General features: G+C 38.7%; 1 protein-coding gene across 3 annotated transcripts in view; it reads left to right on the top strand.

Moving 5' to 3' along the window:
• Positions 1-10: 10 nt before the first annotated feature.
• RASAL1 (RAS protein activator like 1) overlaps positions 11-19,276 on the top strand; it is a 38,367-nt gene continuing 19,101 nt past the window's right edge. For 2 of the 3 annotated variants that reach the window (XM_053468783.1, XM_053468770.1), the window contains exons 1-10: positions 11-264; positions 350-579; positions 5,802-5,858; positions 12,969-13,082; positions 13,854-13,915; positions 14,214-14,343; positions 16,226-16,307; positions 16,858-17,004; positions 17,196-17,287; positions 17,699-17,816. In XM_053468783.1, coding sequence (XP_053324758.1) covers positions 515-579; positions 5,802-5,858; positions 12,969-13,082; positions 13,854-13,915; positions 14,214-14,343; positions 16,226-16,307; positions 16,858-17,004; positions 17,196-17,287; positions 17,699-17,816 — 867 coding nt within the window. In that variant the 5' untranslated portion in view covers positions 11-264; positions 350-514. The remainder of the gene's footprint in view (positions 265-349; positions 580-5,801; positions 5,859-12,968; positions 13,083-13,853; positions 13,916-14,213; positions 14,344-16,225; positions 16,308-16,857; positions 17,005-17,195; positions 17,288-17,698; positions 17,817-19,276) is intronic. The other variant, XM_053468776.1, reaches the window with a different exon arrangement.

The raw sequence follows: 19,276 nt of genomic DNA, 5'->3' as shown, positions 1-19,276 counted from the left end.
AGTTCTCCCTGTCACGGTTTGGAGGCAGAGAAATGTAGCAGAACAGCATTATTGCTCATCTCTCTCCTTGCAACCTGTGGCTGGAATCTCTTCATCGTACGAACGGAAATCCAGACGACACCTGGTCTGTTAAAAGGGGAAGTGGAACGTAGGGGTCTACAGCCTGAGATGATCATTTAGAAAGATTTTTGATTAAAAAAATAAATGCTGTCCAGTGAGTTTGGCTGTAAATCAGACAGGATTTGAAGAGGTGTGGAGAATTGGGTACGCATGTCTACTTTTGTATTCTTCACCTGGGCATACAGTTTATTGAACATGAAGGAGAGATACTAAGAGGATTTTTTCCCAGGTTGTTATAGCTGGACACTGAAGGACAAGAGATAGTGACAACGTAGGATGGCTTTGAGTGGAGCTCAGGGATCCTTGGGGAAAGACATGGTGAATTATAGAGGTTGGTGACCAATCTTCTCGACCTGAAGACCCCACCACAAGTTATTACTTATCTGTCGCCGTTATGGCCAGGAATACAGCTCTGTACTTCAGGCTTGTTGAAGGAAAGAACCTGCCAGCTAAAGACGTGTAAGTCTTATTTCATTTTTTTCTTTCTTTATTATTCCAGTTGAGACCCTTATGTGGAAGCTGCTTGGGAGTTTTGCAACTTTAAATGTATGATATCATGTCGTTCAAATTCATAGCAAGTTATTTATTAAAGTTTCATTGCTCTGGAATTCTTTTGTACGTGAAATACATTTAACAATATATATGCTATATCATGAAATCTGTTGATGTCCTTTGGTCAATTAATTGATTTTATGAGCAGACTAAAAATATTTTGTATGTATTCCAGAACAGCAAAGTGAGTTTTCAGACAGTTCTATTCACAAAGGTTGGTGAAAGAAGGTTTCCAGACACATGTGTATGGTTGTCAAAGAATCAGGATAGAATGTGACTATAGAGAGGTTTGGCCCATTGGGTCTGCCATTTTTTGATTCCTCATACTTCGCAATTAGTATGTATGTATTTAAGCATTCTTAAACATCCGTACTGTACCTTAAATACTCATGCTGGATTGTCCACTCAGTCTTCTGGCATTATGTTTCAAATCATTTACTTACAACATCAAACACTGCATACGTTCAAAATCTCTCAGATGGCATGAGCACAGGTATATCAATCAGTTATATCAATCAATTTACAACCTCTAATAATCAAAACTCCACCCGTGCTTGCATGAGGAAAAACATCAAACCTCCACTGATGGGAATACACGTTGGTCTGGGTTGAGAAACCCTACCATACATATATTCAAATGGTTGTCCACCCCTTCTCTCATTTAAACTATACATTTTGAAGTTGTTTAAGACTTTTTCTGGTATGTTCTGTTAACAAGCCCATGTACAACTGTAGTGGCCATTTGTTTTGATGCAAAATATAATATCCGTAATACATAATATTATATTACACTTCAAGCACTTTTTAGTAAAAGTGTGATATCATATCAGGGACTATCGGAGATGCCAATAAGGCATCACAGGATTTGCCAACTAGATTCTTTTGATGTGGTTCTGAACTCATAAACAAATGTTATTTAGAGAGGATGACAGTGATAGGAAGTGTTAGAAATGGTTTATTGGGTTAATTCATTTAGCACCCTTGGAAAGTGAAAATTCTTCACACTAGCACTATTTTTGAACAAGGATTGCACCATGCTAATTACTTAATCAGTGATAGAGAAATCAAGGCAATTGGGAATAAGGAATATAATAGAAAGGATGGAGTCAAAGCAGCATATATACTGCTGGATATTTTATAGACCAGGGGTCTTCAGCTGGTAGTGACCTGGACAACCCATGTCTTGTGGAGGAAGTGCTATATTTATCTATTCTAAGTCTCAAAAAGAAAATTAATGTAAATAAACTTAGAATATGAAAATACAACTTTTTTTCAATACGTTTTCATACTAATGCTTGAGACTGTTCGTCAATCATAAGTTGAATTTAGGTCAGAAACCCCCTTCTATTTAATATAATATTCAACTTCAGGTTAATGCCCAAAGTTAATGCTCTAAGTTGCCATATAGAGCTGTCTATATTGCCCTATAGAGTGTGTGTCATATGTATCAATGGCCATATTACAATTCAATACAGCACATGTGATCACGTTATCTTGAATATTAGCCAGTTTACTTTTTAGTAAGGACTGCCAGTGATAATCCACTTACCTTTAGGTTTTAAAATAACAGTCAAGCCCCCACCCCAAAATTATTTATTTAAATGATTATTTAATGCATGTTGGACTCCAATGTATTTTACTGCATGCAAACTGGATTTAGAAAGTGAGACCGCCTTCCTCCTCTGGCTGTGTCTACTGAGACCACTGAGACCTTGCACATGCTCAGCTGCACTCCCATACTAAAGTATGCTTCCTGTTTATGTAAGAAGCAACTGTCTCAGTGTTCAGTAGAAGTATATATTAAAATCCAGATTGGACCCTTGTTGTTTTATCCAATATAGGATATACAGTTTAGGTGAGCTAAAAGCACAGACACTAAACATAAGAAATAAATGTCGTTTTTCTATGTTTTAGTCCTCACGCAGCAACCCTCCCATCCTATATAGTTGCCTTCTTCTGATGTCTATCATCAAGAAAACACTTACATGTTTCTCAGCGAATCCTCTATTAGTGTACAATGGAAAGACTTGCATAGCTCTACTTCACATACTAATAAATGCATCTACTTTTAATTTAATTTTGATAATTCTGCAATAAACTTTATACCCAAACAAGCTGTCTGACACATAACGTGGAAGGGGCTTTGTTCTCTGGAGTTTTTTTTAAACGTACTATATATAATATGGAAAGTCCCATTTTCTCTACTTTTGCCCGAATGTATGTCTCCCCTTCACTGGTGAGATGTGATATGTTCTAGCCATCTGCTGGGTAGATCAGTAAATCTTTTGATTTTCCCATTCCTGGTATGTATAATACTCTGTAGGAACCCAAGGACTCCCCAGACTCCTAGCGTGAAGTATGTGCTATAATGGAATATTGCAAAGCACTGACCCATCTCCTTAAGAATTCCAAGTAAACCTGGTTACTATAGCAACAAAAAGTCTATAGCTAAACATATACACGCATGTTTTAAAATTTTACACCCACACATAAAGTGGTACCCCCTTGAGACCAAATCTGGGTTATTAGACAAAAAGCTGTATATATGAGTGAAAAATGTGTTTATAATATATTGAAAATATAAGCACAAATCTGATTTATTGAATTAATAGAATAGTACATGCAAAAAAATCTGGAATGTGTTGGTTTCTCTCCTCACAAATAACCTCTGGCCATTGTTTGACCCTCAAGGGCTGACCTGTCTAAAATATATGTGTAGATACACATACACATACATTCATACCTGGGAACTCTCCGGGTTTGACCCGGAGATTGCAGGGTGAAGCACCGCTTCTCCGGGTCAAGGCCCGAATCCTCCGGGTCGCGGGGTCTTGACACACCCCACTCATTTTCCCTTTAAATGGGGTGTTTTCCTGGAACGCCCCTGACGTCAGCAGGAACTCCCACAAAGTCAGAGGGAACGCCCCCGACGTCAGCGGGAACGTCCCACTGACGTCAGGGGTCCTGATCCTGGCCCTTGGCAGTCTTGGCCGTGTCCCGCAAGGGAAGGCTCCGGGTAGCCAGAGCCCAGAAGTTCCCATGTATGCATACATTATATGACCCAAAGTATGTAGACAGCCTCCTAATCATTGAGTTTAGGTGTTTCAGTCACAACCATTGCTAACAGGTGTATAAAATGAAGCACATCGGCAGCCATCTCCACAGACAAACATTGCAGTAGAATGGGTCATACTGAAGAGTTCAGTGGCTTTAAACGTCATAGGTTGCCACCTTTCTCACAAGTGAATTGGACAAATTTCTACCATGCTCTAGATCTGCCCCGGCCCATTGTAAGTGCTATTGTTGTGAATTGGAGACAACTAGGAGTAACAACTCGGTGCAACAACTTGGAGTAACAACTTGGAGTAACAACTCAGCTACGAACCGATAGACCACGCACACATATGCTGAAGCATATACTGCATAAAAATCACTAGGGATACTGTTTTGGGGCTGATTTTCAGCTGATTTTCATACCAATGCCCATGGTTTTGGAATTGGATTTCCAACAGCAGGTGTGATGGTCAGGTGTCCGCATACTTTTGGTCATATAGTGTATAGAGACACAGGGGCTAAAGGTCCACTGAAGCGGGTATCCCAGATGTGACCTGTGTCTAAAGAGATATGTAATTGTCAGATGAGCTGTGATATGTGAAACATTTAGGACGTTATATTCATTATGTGCCATCAGACTTCAAAAATAAGATTTGAGTTATTTTGTTCTTGCTGGGGATCGTAAGAAAAAAATAAAAAATCCACATTTAAACACAGCTTGCATTTCCCCCAGACAGACCACCCCCGTGGGAGCATGTTAAAAGAATAATCTCTCTGCCAAAACTATGCTTTTTTTTTTTTGGAACAACCAGATGGGTCCTTCATATCTCTACACTCTCTCACTTCTCCTCCACTCCTCCCCAAACCTAATCAGTGTTGATTATTTAATTAGTAATCCTAATTAAAAAAAAAAACAGCTGATGGAGGCTTGTGGGAGGCAGGGGGGTTAAGACATGGGAGGCGAACCGAAGCTGTGTCATTCTGAGAAAATGCAAATGTTACCACTGTAGATACTGGTGGGCATTAGCAGAAAGGCTGATTACAGGTTATTTTAACCTTATCTTTGCCTGAGCAAGAATTATTGTTAAGTTAGCATACCTGGAATGTAATCATGTAGAATAAAACTTTAATGCAATATATTCTAAATGCTTTTCTGCCTTATCTGAGTATTAAATATTGAGAATGTTCCTAGAATTTAGGAATCCAGCTTGAAATAGTGTCAGTTTATCCAGTGATCCAAGCTTTCAATAAAAATAACTGGCCTACAAACACATATTGGTTACTATACAAACACATTTGATTCATTGCTACATGCTGTGAATAGGTTATTTTACATGAATGTAGCATCACTAAAGACAAGGCAAATGGTTACAAGCTGCATTATAGCCATAGCTGGGAACTTGCTTAATGAGCTGACCCAGAGACTCGTGTAACATTAACCCTTTCATAGACCATTGTGCAGATTTTATATAGCGACTGTTCAAATATGTTAATCAAATGGCTCTAATATCTTTCTTCATGGAAACCTTAATTTGTCATTATTTAAACATACACATAATTGGGTCACCTGCATTCAAGCATGGATATAAGCCATTATATACTATTAGCAAAAGCACCATTTGGGATATCATCACAGCAGGGTTGTATTGGAAGAAGTCAGTTCCAGACTGTGTGACTCTGAGAATCTACCCTTTCACTCTGAGACCCTGGGGTTGGGGCAGAAACCAAGAGTTCTCAGGTGTTATTAGAGAATGACACTATATTTCATTACAGAAATTTAGTCTAGTTACTAAACATCAAGCTTTAGTAAAGGTATTATACCTTCACCCAGCAGGCTGCATAGGAATGCAGTAACGTGGCCAGGGGTGTGCGATGGTATGTCACTGTGGCTCAGAACTGCCTCAAAACAAATGCTTTTGGGTCACACTGACTCATATTTTCAAGGTGAGCGAGTGAAACTTGATAGTTTTTAGTGAAACTTGATAAAATTGAATATTAGCCAGCAGATGAAAACAAGCTTCTCTTTGTTATCATTTCAAATTATTAATGTCTTCCCTTTACCCACTCGTTCCCAGGTCTGGATCCAGTGACCCTTACTGCATTGTTAAGGTGGATAATGAAGTTGTGGCACGGTGAGTAAAGTAACACAGCTGTCTCTGTTTTGCATTGGCATTTGTTGATTTTCAGCACTTTGTTGCCTAAAGTGAAAAACGACCCTAGGCAAATTGTACCTTCCTCTATTCCCTTGCACCCTAACACCCATAAAAATAAAATGGTACCCCTGGCGACCAGCCTAGGTGCCAATATGTTGGGGGCAAACCCTGCCTGGGTGAAGCATGCTTATGATAAATATGCCCTCCTTACCAAACTGAAACCTTTTAAGATAAATGTATCACCTACCCTGATTGTACATTTTACTACACATAGAAGACATCACCTAAACAGCATTTATAATACAAATGCAGAGGATAAAAAAATAATTTAAAAATAGTACTTCCAGCATCGAGAGAAAATTGACAACTCCACATTGTTAAATAACCTTTTAACCTCTTAATAGCATATATGGATTGCAACAGTCTTTTTATTATTATTTTTAATAATGCATATTAAATAAAGTACTTGTGTGTTAAACGAAAGAAACCAATGCAATCACATTATAAAGAAATCGTGCCCCCTTTTGTTACAAACTAATAGTTTGTGGGAATCCAATGCAGCGACAGTGAGTATAGAAGGCTGGAGGTCGCAGGTGATGCCATTTGTGTAGTACTCGGTATGGAATTCCATACCAAGGCAGCAAAGGAAAAGGTGGATTGGGAAGCAGGAAGGGGTAAGAGAGGAGAAGTGACTGCACAGGATTGGCTGAATCATTGTAATTGCCTCTTAATTCTAGTTGGAGAAAGTTTATATGCTGATATCAAAAGTGAGGCATTGTAGAGGAGCATCACATAAGAAGCGAAATGTGTGGGCCTATCTGTCACCTTCTGAAGAGTCCAATAGACCTGTTCTCAGAAGAAATGAAGTAAGAGACAATGCCACCAAATGTGGTGGAGAAAGGTTCCGCAAGATGTCTCCAACAGTTAGTGTCTACACTTGGAACCATTTTATTCACCCTATTCATCCGGTATCACACAATCAGGATTTTTAAAAGCTGCTGAACATTCATGGGGCAGTGAACACATCTCTCCCACTGCAATTTATATAAAGTTATCTTTCTGGAAATCTGTGGAACAATTTTAGAAAAAGTCTAAAAATATGGAAAGCCCCTTTGCAGCCCACAATATGACTTGATCTTAAGGAAGTTACTCATCAATTAAGTCGACTTTATTCTAGTAAACCTGATGATACAGTAATTCCAATTAATGCTTGACTCGCTAACGACTTCCACAAGCTAAATTAAGCCTCAAGACTTGTCTGAACATAAATCCGAAAAACTAGAACTATAAATATTTCCAAATCATAGGGATTGGTGCAATAAAAGTAGAGCAATCGACATTAGGGGTAGCACCCATTGTTAACTATGGTCATTCAGTAGGCTAGGCTTACTTCCTACAGTGGAATAGATGGGATTGTAAAGAACACTAGCTTTTTGTTCTCAGAGCTAAGAACTTTAGATTCTAGAATTAAAAAGGAATTGGAAGAATTTTGAGTATGTGATGAAAGGAGTACTGGGGGTTTGGATGTTATAATTGGAGCCTGTATGCTTAGTGGGTGCTAATTACATGCTATATTAAGGACAGGTTGGAGGGAGTCACGGCCTGATAGCCTGTTGCTGATGGAGCAGTTGTACCAAGCCCCAAATTTAGTGGCGGAACTGAGTTCCTTAGGCTGTCCTTGGAAACATTGAGTTTTTTCAGTCTTATTCTCCATTGTACCCCTAAGCGATTTCTATTACACGTTGAAAATTATGTTTTTAGATTTAATAAGAGTGAGGGGACAATAGAACTTTTGAGTTGTCCATTACTTAAGACTGTTTTCACTCCTGACACTTAATTTTGCCTCAGTGGCACAACCCTGGAAGTTGCAAGTTTTTTTTATCTGTATATCATTTTCTATCCATATCTTAAGTTGTGAGAGGCTGTTATGATGTGCAATATAATCAGGTGGTGGACCCTGTAAAGGCCTTGTGTGCTTCTATAGAAGGGACTCGGTTGGGTAATTTGTCATTGCTGAATATTAAGACCATAGGTTACTCTAGGTTTTTAGTAAAAATGATATTTATATGTAAGGAACACATATGATCACAAATTTGTTAATCAACAAGTTATAGTATGGTGATCTGAATTCAAGAGAAATATGTTCCTCAATCAATAGACCAATGGGGGCCCAAATAATCTGCGTTTATGGTAATGTCACCTCTGGTGAGGACTTGGACAGGAATAAAATGATGAATGAGGAACTGAATTCTAAATGGGACATTCCTGCTGCCATTTACCCTCAGAATAGATCATGAATAAGGTTTCGGGCTAAAAACACAACACCTTCAGAGAACTGAATCTTCAAATTATCTCTACACATTTCTTTCGATTTTTCTCAAATGACAAGTTCTCAGTAGGGATAAATTTCTTATTGCTTCATATTTTTTTATCTTACTTTGGCATTCTTCCAAATATTTTGTTCTTCTTTTCCCCCAGCTGTGGCTCACTTTACATATTAATTAAAATGTCAAAATTTATTTCACTCTTTTGTTTCTCTTTGGTGTCTGTTATCACTAAACTTTTTTTTTTGGCAGCTTCTGTATATTAATCTTTAACTTAAATGCCTAATCTGTTTTATAAACCTACTAACTCCATCTGAGATATCTTTTCTGTTATGTCACATTCTGTTCTAAGATAAACACTTGCCTAGCCATATAAGCATTAACTAATACTTTCTCCTGAAATTCCTAGCAAGTTTATTTTCATATACCCCAAAGATTTTGGCTCTTTAATGTTTTGTATTCTAAATTTACTTGACGTTTTATGATGAAGTGATGGTTAGATGTACTTATAATCTGGAATCTATGGATCCTCATTGTGAAAGAAACATGTTAGAAAAGTATTGAAAGAAAGTTTTAAGACACTTTAGATTTTACTGATAGCAATTTTAACCAGTTTTTTTCATCACAGCCGTCTGTATTTATGTCAAAGCTTTCTTTTTCATTTGAGTTTCAACATATACATTTCCCAGATGATAGATGACCAGTATTACAGATAACCCAGTATCCCCATAAACACACGTACGCATACCCTACTAAACCATGAACATATATATCTTGTATATTATCTCTACTGATGACCAAATGTACAATATTAAGAAGAAAGGTTGCTGTCATGTGTGATTTTTATTTATTGTGAGAGGTTTGAGGTCATTTCTCCAGAGTTTTGATTATTACCAAGCTGCTGGTTCCGCTAGATGTTCTCTGTTCAGAGCCCTCTTCTCTCATCATGTTTATGACATCATTCAAATATGATAAAACTATGATTTGACAGTCTACTGAGTAAACAGGGCAGCGATTGTTGGCCATTGAGAGGTTCTGACACATTGAGAACCAAATGGGTCATGTACTTGATAAAACCTTCTAGATTGCAAACTTGTTTGAGTACAGCTCTCCTCACATTTAGTTTCTGTGAATCCAACTTATGTGTGAGTCTGATCTGTAATAGTAGTAGTGATATGTACTACTGAATTGTAAACTTACAGAATACTATATCTTTTAGAGCACATATTTGCACATGGAGCTGCTTACATTTGTCTTTACACAGAGACTCCTGATCAAACAAGAGATTACTAAAAGCATTCTCTGTTAGACTTTGGTCACACAATGACGTTTTTGTTTTGTTGAATTCTACAGAAAAGTCTGAACAAAATAAATTAAATAAACATTGTAGGCCAGGTATGGATATGTGCTGATTTAACTGGAATAACTCATAACGAGGTAGATTTGTGGACATTTCTGGGGTTTTTTGGGTGGAGGATTAGTGAAAATGCATCAAAATCTAAAATAAATAAGAAAATAACTTTATTTTGCGCCTACAATCCACACTGCTTCTATCAGCCTTTACATATCTGGAACCTCCCCATTCCCCCAAAAGTTAAATTTATGAATAGGGCATGAAAAATTGTATAGCCCAAAGTCCAGTGGCCATTTTGGATGCACTTAATATATTTCTACTGTTTCCTATTTAATGCCTCGGTAGTAAAATGTGTTACACATATTTTATTTAAATCTCTTTTTGTTTTTTTGTTTTTTTAAATACTTTTGTAAAGTACACAGTAAATAGAATGACAAGCTACACTAGGAACAGTATACATTTGCATACGATCAACAATAGTTACAACAAATTGAACTGTAGAAGTTGATTTCTTTTGGCTACACTATATCAATGATATATTATATATGTATGTTGGGGTAGATATGTTTCTGCTATATTTGCTGCTGCCACCTTTAAAACCGTTAAGAAGGAGGGATCAAAAGAAACTAAGACGGGAGAGACAAAGAAGAGAAGTTCAAGAGGGAAAGAGTCATGACACAGGGCTACCCCGCCACCACTGGGGGCTGTTGTTAGATGCGTAGAGTGACTGGTGTAAGAGTGTGACTTATATCATTGTTAATCCAGGGAATCCATATTGCCTCAAATTGTTCTTATCCTGCAGCTTGGCTGTAATTTTTTCCGTGGTGATGAGGTTTCACATGTTTGTCTGGATGTCTTTGAACTGAGACGGGTATCCCTTCCAATGTTTGGCTATGCTTTGAGGTACTGAGGTGCAAATTCTGTGTATAAGTTTCTGGTTTGGTCTTGACAGCATAGAGTCAAGTGCATCAAACATGAGCAAGGCTATTTTAGAAGACACTCTGGATAAGGTTTTCTGCCAAATAGGGGCGATGAATTTACAGCTCCGCCGTGCATGGAGATACATCCCTACTTCTCTGCATCCTCTAAAGAAATGGTGGCTTACGTTAGGAGTAATGTGTTTTAGGTTGTTTTGGAGTCATGTACCACTCTGTTTTAGATTCTCTCTTTGAACAGGGTACAAATGGTAAGTTAGTGTGAGTCCTGGGTTATCTCGCTCCAGTCTTAGTGCCCTCTGTCTCTTGTGTTATACATATGTTAAATGTACAACTTGAGCATCCAATCAGGAAGACAAGTCAAATAGCTGTATACAGGGTGTAGGGAGCTCTTTACTCTAATACATCCCCAAATAATATGCTTATGTTCTCCATCTGCAGTCATATTGGTCCTATTCATACTTCCTGGTTCCTGCTAGGTATAGGGAAAGTCTTTATACTTTTTTTTTTTTTTTTTTTTTTTTTTACTAGTCACAGGCTAGTAGACAAAGAACCTTGATCATGCTGGTATCTAGTAAGCATGATAAATAAACCCAACCATAATGTACATTTCTATTGAGCAAGCAGGTCTAAGCTAATATATATTTGGAGAGCGCATAGGCCCCGAGTGAAGTATCCTCTGGGTCATAAAGCCCTAGGGTATAGAGGGAGTAGATATTTTGTTCTGTCATCAGGCACAGGGGTTCCAGTGCAAAAGCATAAAGCACATTGGGACTCGGGGTCATGGCTGCCTCTCCTGTAAACAGTGTAGTGATGCCACTGCTTAGAGTATTTATAGCAATCAGCATCTCTGTACTTTAACAACTTGCTATTTAGTTGAGCAATGTCTACAGTTTATTAAAGGCAATTCTCTTTCCAGTCGAATCAACGCAAAACAAGAACAGGTGTAGAAGAGGCAACATGAGATGGAGCTAGCAGAAAATATCATACATGTTATACATCGGGTTAACCATGTCATTCTTTTATTCATCAACATTTAGTATATATATACGATATGATGGGAGAAAACTCACTGGACAATCTTGGAACCTGATTTTGTAGTATAGCCTAGAATCCACCTTTTTTTTTCCATCGGTATAAATGTTTTGTGTATTAGTCTTCACTTTACACAATTGCTGGTAGATTACTCCATATGATTTCCACTCCATATTCCAGCCTCCGTGTATGACCTATATACTGGTATTACATTACAAGGTTCCTGTTTCACGTATTGAGACTTTTTTTTTCTACCCCCAATAAATCTAGAAGCCTGACATTACCTCCCTATTGGCAGTATAGAATGTACGCACTATTTGATAAAGGTTATTTTTTACTCTTTTTTTCATTTAGGGACATTGATCTGCAGTGTTCTTATAGTGGCATTACATTTCTTCTCTCACCTGTATGCACTCTCTGGCTGGGATACTATAGAGCTCCAAGGAGGTGTTTTACCCTCTGTAGTTAAGGGGGAGGTGTGAAAGAAGGCTACCCCCTTTCAGATGTATGCTTTTCACAGCATCCCTTCATCCTGTTTCCATGGAGACTGGATGGATTTATAGTCCTTGCTAAGCCTGTTACCAAGCTTGGAATAAAGCCTTGTTATACTCATGGGACACATTGCACCCTTGATGTGTCTGCACATCAAACAGAGAGGAGGGGAGCTGTCTGAGAGCACTATTTAACCCTTGTGTGCGGAAATTGTACAGGTCTCCAGCTAGTGGAGTAAACTGGAATGTGATGTTTCTCACATAAAACCATCATGTTTGGAGATCCACTCTATATTATTTAAACCAGTTTGTGCCAGAGGGACAGTAAATATAATGGATAACATTGTATCATTTTCAGAATCGCTGACAATGTTCTGATGAATTAGCTAAAACTTTCCCTGGTCTACGACCTTAACTGTTACCTTATATAGTTGATTTTTTAAAGTGAAGACTGCTATTATTTTTAACTTAATTAATACCATCAAAAATAATTGTTTATTTAGTGCAAAACCACATACATTTGCAAATAGGAGCTCTTTGATCTCTTGTCTACATATATAGAAATTTTGGGGGGCGCTTGCTGGTTAATAAGAGTATTCAAGTATACATGAAACTTTCACTAAACTATTATTATTATGATTTTTATTATTATTTAAACTATTAATTCCTAGAAAGGTCATACATTTAAATGACCCTTTTCCCCCACTTTGGTATTATGTACACGGTTATTTCAGGTCACTTTTTTCACTGCTTATTTTTCAGTCTCCCCTTTGTATTTCTAATTTACTGCATGTTTTAGTATTTGCCCGTCTTTTTTGTGTGGGATAACTTGAAGCCAACAATGCTCCAAGTGGCGACTGAGGTCATTTCTTCTGTGAAGTTGCTAAAATGCCATCTTGAGATTGAACATAATGGAGACATAAATCTATTCATGTCTTTCGTCCATGCAGCACAGCCACTGTTTGGAGGGACTTGAACCCATTTTGGGGTGAGGAGTTCACCTTGCACCTCCCTCTTGGCTTTCACACACTGTCCTTCTATGTGATGGATGAAGACACAATTGGGTGAGTAATCGTACAGTACTATGATTCATAAAACACTATGCGCAGATGAACATCCTGTACGTTCCTGCAAAGTACAGTATGTCGGTAACAGTGTAGGTAAGATTGTGTTTAGAACTATGCCACTGGCCAAATTTCATGAAACTAGCCAACCATTGGACTGGAAGTCTGTTTTTTTCATCTAAGAACACTTATAGTTTCAGCACTAGCGGCTAATTAAAGCCAGTAGATTGTAGGATAAAGATAAGATTTCCATAGTTGAATAAGAGAGGCACGTTCATGCAACTGCATAAGATAGACACCGAGCATAGAATATTAAAGGAAGTAGGAGACTTAATAATCATAGTGCTTCTCATGGGCTGCTGTTCTGTTTTGGGGTATGTTGTAAGATTATTATATGATTATTGCTAGGCTGTTTCTGGTTCACTATATAATTGAACTGAAAGGATTCTGTATTTCAGTAGCACCGCAACTTGGAATGAAGTGTCTTTCTGGCATCCTTAACAAAATGTAGCAGTTGAGGTCGTGAAGGACTTCATGAAATGTATTAAAAAATTGCCATTGTGGGTCACTAACAATTATGATGTTGGTCAGAAAGTATAAAATGCACATAGGCTCCACTATTGAATATTTGGAGCGATGGGCCATGCAAATTAAGAGTGGTGGAAACTTAATGGCACATTGTTTAATTTTACCCTTTTAGATGCTCCCTCAACCAATGCTGCAGGACATAGTTACGTGTCGGTGTTAAACATTGTCTCACTTTTTTTGTAGGCATGATGATGTAATTGGCAAGATTTCTCTCACCAAGGAACAAATTGCATCACAACCTCGAGGTAACTACACTCATTTATAGCACACGTTCATCAGTGCTACGGTATCTGCTGGCGCTCTATAAATAAGATTCCCTGTAATGAACATTAGGCAGCATCTGCTCGACATAAAAAGATGTTGCTTTGCCCTCTGGACTCCCAACTGGTGGGTGGAATTTATGAATGTCTTGTTCCCAGAAAAGTGTAATTTATAACAAATGGTAAAATGGATTTGCTTGTGAACAGGAATGTGCTCAAGTTAGCATACCATGGCCATATTTTATAAGGGGGCTCTGACTAGTCTGTCTGTCTGTTCCCCCAGGTATTGACAGTTGGATTAACCTGAACCAAGTGGATCCTGATGAAGAAGTCCAGGGGGAGATATATCTTGAGTTACATATAATGCAAGACCAGCATAAAAGCAACTTGCACTGCCATGTTCTAGAGGCCAGGTACCAAGATCTGTCGGCCTGCTGACCAGCTTGCTCGGGGCTAGTAGCTTTTTGTCCAAAGTATGCTTTTCATACCACACGTCCATAAAACACATTGCACGCTCTTTAGGGTAAACTTGATGACCAAATGGAAACCCTGTGACATACCTGTGTGTTCTTCAGCACCCCCCTAAAACTAACATGCATACATCCTAACATGCAAGCTCACTCATTCTAACACTGTACACTTACATAGCCACACATTTACTCATTCTAACACTGTACACTTACATAGCCACACATTCTCCCGCTACTCTCCTGAGTAAAAGCAGGCCGAAGCGCTGACTTGGCGGTATGCCTGGGAGGGTGTAGTTGGTGTTGGCGGCCTCCTTTACACCAGTGTCTGTACAACTGTGGGGTCCCGTGTTTCTTGTCATTCGGACCCAAACAATAGATAAATGCACATCTTTTTTATTAATTTTTTGGACTGCTTTCCAATAAACCTATAGTGTCAGAACATTTCTCTGACAAAGTCTGTGTCTCATTGAGAAATATTGGAAAATTGAGAGGTTGACTTTTCCATGTAGAACAAGTATTACTGCAGCACACTGTATATCATAGCAAGACCGACCCTTTTCATGACATATTAAATGATATTTAAAAGGCATTTCAAAATGTCCTCTGCTTGGCCAGGAGAAAATATTACTTTTAGCTATTTAGAAGCTAAAATAAGGCCATGTGATATAATAATCACAAAATCTTTTTAACCATTTTAAGTGCCACAGTGAAATCCAGTGTGTAGCTTAAAAGGATGAGAGTCTCTCACCAATGCGTAATGCTTGGCCACCTTAGATCAGGAGAAACTCACTTGATTTTTCCCTTTAAGCTCGTAAGATCAAGTATTTTATATCACCTGGAGCTTGGTGGTCTTGCCTTACAAGGGAGATCTCTGATCTCCGCAACCGGCCCACACCAGGGAGCATTCTGCCCCTGGTTAGTTGGTAGAGGGGCTGCCGCCCCAGGCCTAGTTGGCCTAGGACAGAAAACACCACTGCAGATTCCATAATTATTTTATAATGTGTGGTTAAAAACGAGTGTAATCAAAAGCAAAACAAAATCGAATTGATGAAGATGCAGAAGGGAGGCTTTGAAGAAGAAGAGGGGGAGAGGTTGGCAACTTGGGTCAGGGAACCTTCAAAATTGGGTTTGGCTAAATTATCATTGCGTTGTTCATCGCTACATTGTTAAATGTCTGTAGTAGTATTGACAATATTGGTGGATAGCGGTGAATGAGGGAGCACTTTAAAAGTTTTAAATGTTTTATGTTTTCAACCTTTCTGCGTGGAAGGAGTCAGAGGACATCACAGAAAGGTTCCCTAATGATGTTCCAAAGGATGGGTCTACTGGGAAAACATGACCTCAGATGTAGACATGTAGTGACAGTTTCCAAGTTCAGAACATGAGGCATTGAAGATTGTGGTTCCCTAGCAACTATTTATGTGCTTAGCAACACTGCAAATAATTTGAATTGGGGGGGGGTCGTGAGAATTAGCATTTGGCAAGGGGACAGGAGCTAGGACTGTATTTCTGGATTGGAAGTAAAATGCACATAAACAACAAGAAATTGCGCATCCTATACTGAGCAATACAGCCCTATATCCATGCACAATTGTAAAGCTACGCCATGCTCCTCTGTGCTACCCCATGGCGTACAGGCATTACAAGTCTGTGAGAGCTGCGGTGATGAGGTTTATGAGGTTATGAAAGGCACATTGAGTTGAAGAACGCTATGATATAGAATGTAGGTTGGACGTTTTATAGTGTGCAGGGTCTGTGGTATTACATGATTTAGGTTCATGTGTTATTACACTGACGCTTTGGTTATTTCCTGTCTTTTCTAAAGAGACCTTGCACCCCGAGACATTTCTGGAACCTCTGACCCCTTTGTCCGAATTTTCTGCAATAACCAGACCTTGGAAACGTCTGTGAGTATAACGTTCCTCGCTATGTTATCCTTCTATACCTGGAAACTCCTGTCCCTGCCCCACGGGTCCTTTGAGTTTGTGGTGTATACAAATCTTTATTGGCATTAAAACTGTGTGGGAGTATTTGGTAAACATTGTTCTGGGTGAATGCAGAACAGACTGGAGAAAAACTTTGAGATTAACATGTAATGTACCAATGCAGTAGTTCTGATTCTAATTTCCATGTTGGTGCAATGCAGGCTGTTTTTTTATTCAAAGGTATATTCTCTTTAATTTTACCTTTTTTGCAGATAAGGAGATTACTTGATTATGATATTTGTATCTCTCTGCCATGCGTCAGTATGGGGAATACCATTGCACAAATCACAGGCCTCTCACCTTGATGTCATTTTGCATCAAAAAATGCATAAACAAGTATAGTACAGAGGCACCATGAACAGAATGTATTCTATTTTTGTTCAAGGGCAGACCTAAGTAGTGACACTGACTATACACCGTGTGATGTTTTTGTAGCAAAGGTTAAGGGCATCATTGAACTCTTTGTTTTCAGGTAATTAAAAGGACACGTTTCCCTCGATGGAATGAGGTGTTGGAATTTGACCTGCGAGGGATTGATGACATGGATCCTGCAGATCAAGTGATTAGCATTGAGGTTTGGGACTGGGACATGGTTGGAAAGAATGACTTCCTGGGTCGTGTAGGTATCTAAGACCTCTATACAAAATATGTCTGCCTGTATTTTTTCTCCCACATTTCTCTCTCTCTCTCCACCATCTCACATTTTCTTTTTTTTTCCCATGCTCGTTACTTAAGTCATATTTCCTCCGACCTTTCCTTAGTCCATTGAACAGTGTCTTCTACCTCTTACCCTGTCTACACTTCCTCTAGGTTTGTTTCCCCTTGGAGCCTCTGCACAGAAATCCTGCAGTGACTGGCTGGTTCCGTCTCTTGCCTTTTGGAAACATGGAGGAGGAGAACGGGTAGAAAGATGCCAGTTGTGTGTGACATACGTGTGTGTGTGTGACCTCATATCATAACTTCCCTATGGGAGAGGTTGTGACACAGTTGGTAACACCAACTGTCTGATGAAGAGTGTACGGGATTAATTCCATTGTCAGCTCCTTATAAACGTAGACAAGTCATTTTACCTCTTGGTGTCCTAAGCACCAAAATTTAAATGCATCGGGGACTCACTATGCCTGTAAAAATATTTGTTAAGACCCAAGCACACTTCCAGCACCTTTTACATACAAAGAAATTGTGTGTGATATCATAGCATAATGTTGCTGTGTGCCATTGTGGGTAATCATTGTTTGTGTGTGCTCTCACCTGTGTTCTTGTTCTCTGGGGACCTTTGCACTTATGTGACTTTGTGGCGCTCTGTCTCTCAGAGGGAAGCTTGGGTCTTTACGGGTCAAGGTGAACTTGTCCGAGGAAAGAATCCTGCCCTCAGTTTACTATCAAACTCTTATCCAGCTGCTTGTGGAGTCTGTTCGGTCCAATGACCAGGTAATGACCTGAGTTTAAAGGTTTGGTGCATGTGTTATAATTTGTTGTCATCTGTGCTTCTTTACTTTAAGTGTGCCTGTGATGTGTGTTAATCCATTAGCCAGGTGGCTCGTTGAAGGAATTATACAACATGGCAGCTTCAGTTTAATGTTGATAAATGTTAAATAATGCACTTGGACATAAAAATCCCACGGCGGCATATAGCATTGAGGATACTGTTCTGTCAGCAACAACCCAAGAGAGGGACCTGGGAGTAATTTATCTGATCACTAGAAAGTAAGCAGGCAATGCATTAAAGTGTCAGGAAGAGTAAGCCAGGGTGCTGCATTGTATAGCAAGAGGCATTAGTGGCAGAAAAAGAAAGATAGTTCTGCCACTTTACAAATCACTTGCCAGCAGATAGGAAACATTCTGCCCATCTAGTCTGCTAAAACCTTAATCAGTCCTTGGTTTTGTTGTAGATTAAGGATAGCTGTATGCCTATCCCATGCATGTTTACATTTAGCCTCTACTACTTCTGATGGGAGGCTGTTCTATTTATCTACAACTGTAAAATTCTCTTGAGGCAATGCAACATGGGCACCAATGTGCATTAAAAAATATTTGGTACTAAAGTGTCCCTTAAGTGCTTGCTGTTTGAGGGTTATTTCATGGTCACAGATGTGTTCCTCATGGCTTCTCTTATCATATTGTTGCACAATGATAGTTTTACAGCCACACAAAATTGGTTAAGAGCTGGTAGTTTAAAGTCAACCTGCCCCTAAAGACAACTTTACGTCATTCAGTCCAGATTACTACTCGTATGTATGTGGCTTTTTTCTTTTAAACAAAAAACCCCACAGTTTTATAGAAAATACTATGTCAGACATACCTATTTCTCACACTATAGTGATCAAACAATACGAAAGTATTTTGCACAAGGATTGAAGCCAAGACCAATCTGTTAGCAAGTGATTTCATTTTGCATTACAATCCATCATGTGCATATAAAATCAAACAAAGAGAAAAGGCAGAAGTTCAATTTAAAGATTAAAATGGATGTTGCAGATAAATAGAAAATCTTGGCATAGTTATATTAAAGTGTCACAATTCAAAATTTACTGTTGTGTACTAAAAACCATGTTTAGCTTGTTCATGGGAAACGAGGAAATGGATTGCTATAACCTTTCAATTTGTGAAGGAACGTTAAAGAGAAAATACGAATCTTTGGTTTTAAATATATTGGCAATAATAGAGAATTATTTGGTTACCGATGTTAGGCAGATCCAAGGGTAAATACGATGGGAAACGTGAAGGATGCCCTGAGTAGTGGCACTACTATCCTGTAAAGGAAATTGAATCAACTATTAAAGTTTGTCAGGACCTTACCTTCTGCAAATTGGTCTTCTGGATGTGGTCATATGGAGTGTCAGGTTTTCACACAAACTTTGACTTGTCTTTAGCTTCCCCCTTACCATACA

The sequence above is a fragment of the Spea bombifrons genome, chromosome 1 (assembly GCF_027358695.1).
Source record: "Spea bombifrons isolate aSpeBom1 chromosome 1, aSpeBom1.2.pri, whole genome shotgun sequence".
In the NCBI taxonomy this organism is placed as follows: domain Eukaryota; kingdom Metazoa; phylum Chordata; class Amphibia; order Anura; family Pelobatidae; genus Spea; species Spea bombifrons.
Note: the sequence above shows the minus strand (reverse complement) of the source record. Positions and strands in the feature narration are given on the sequence as shown.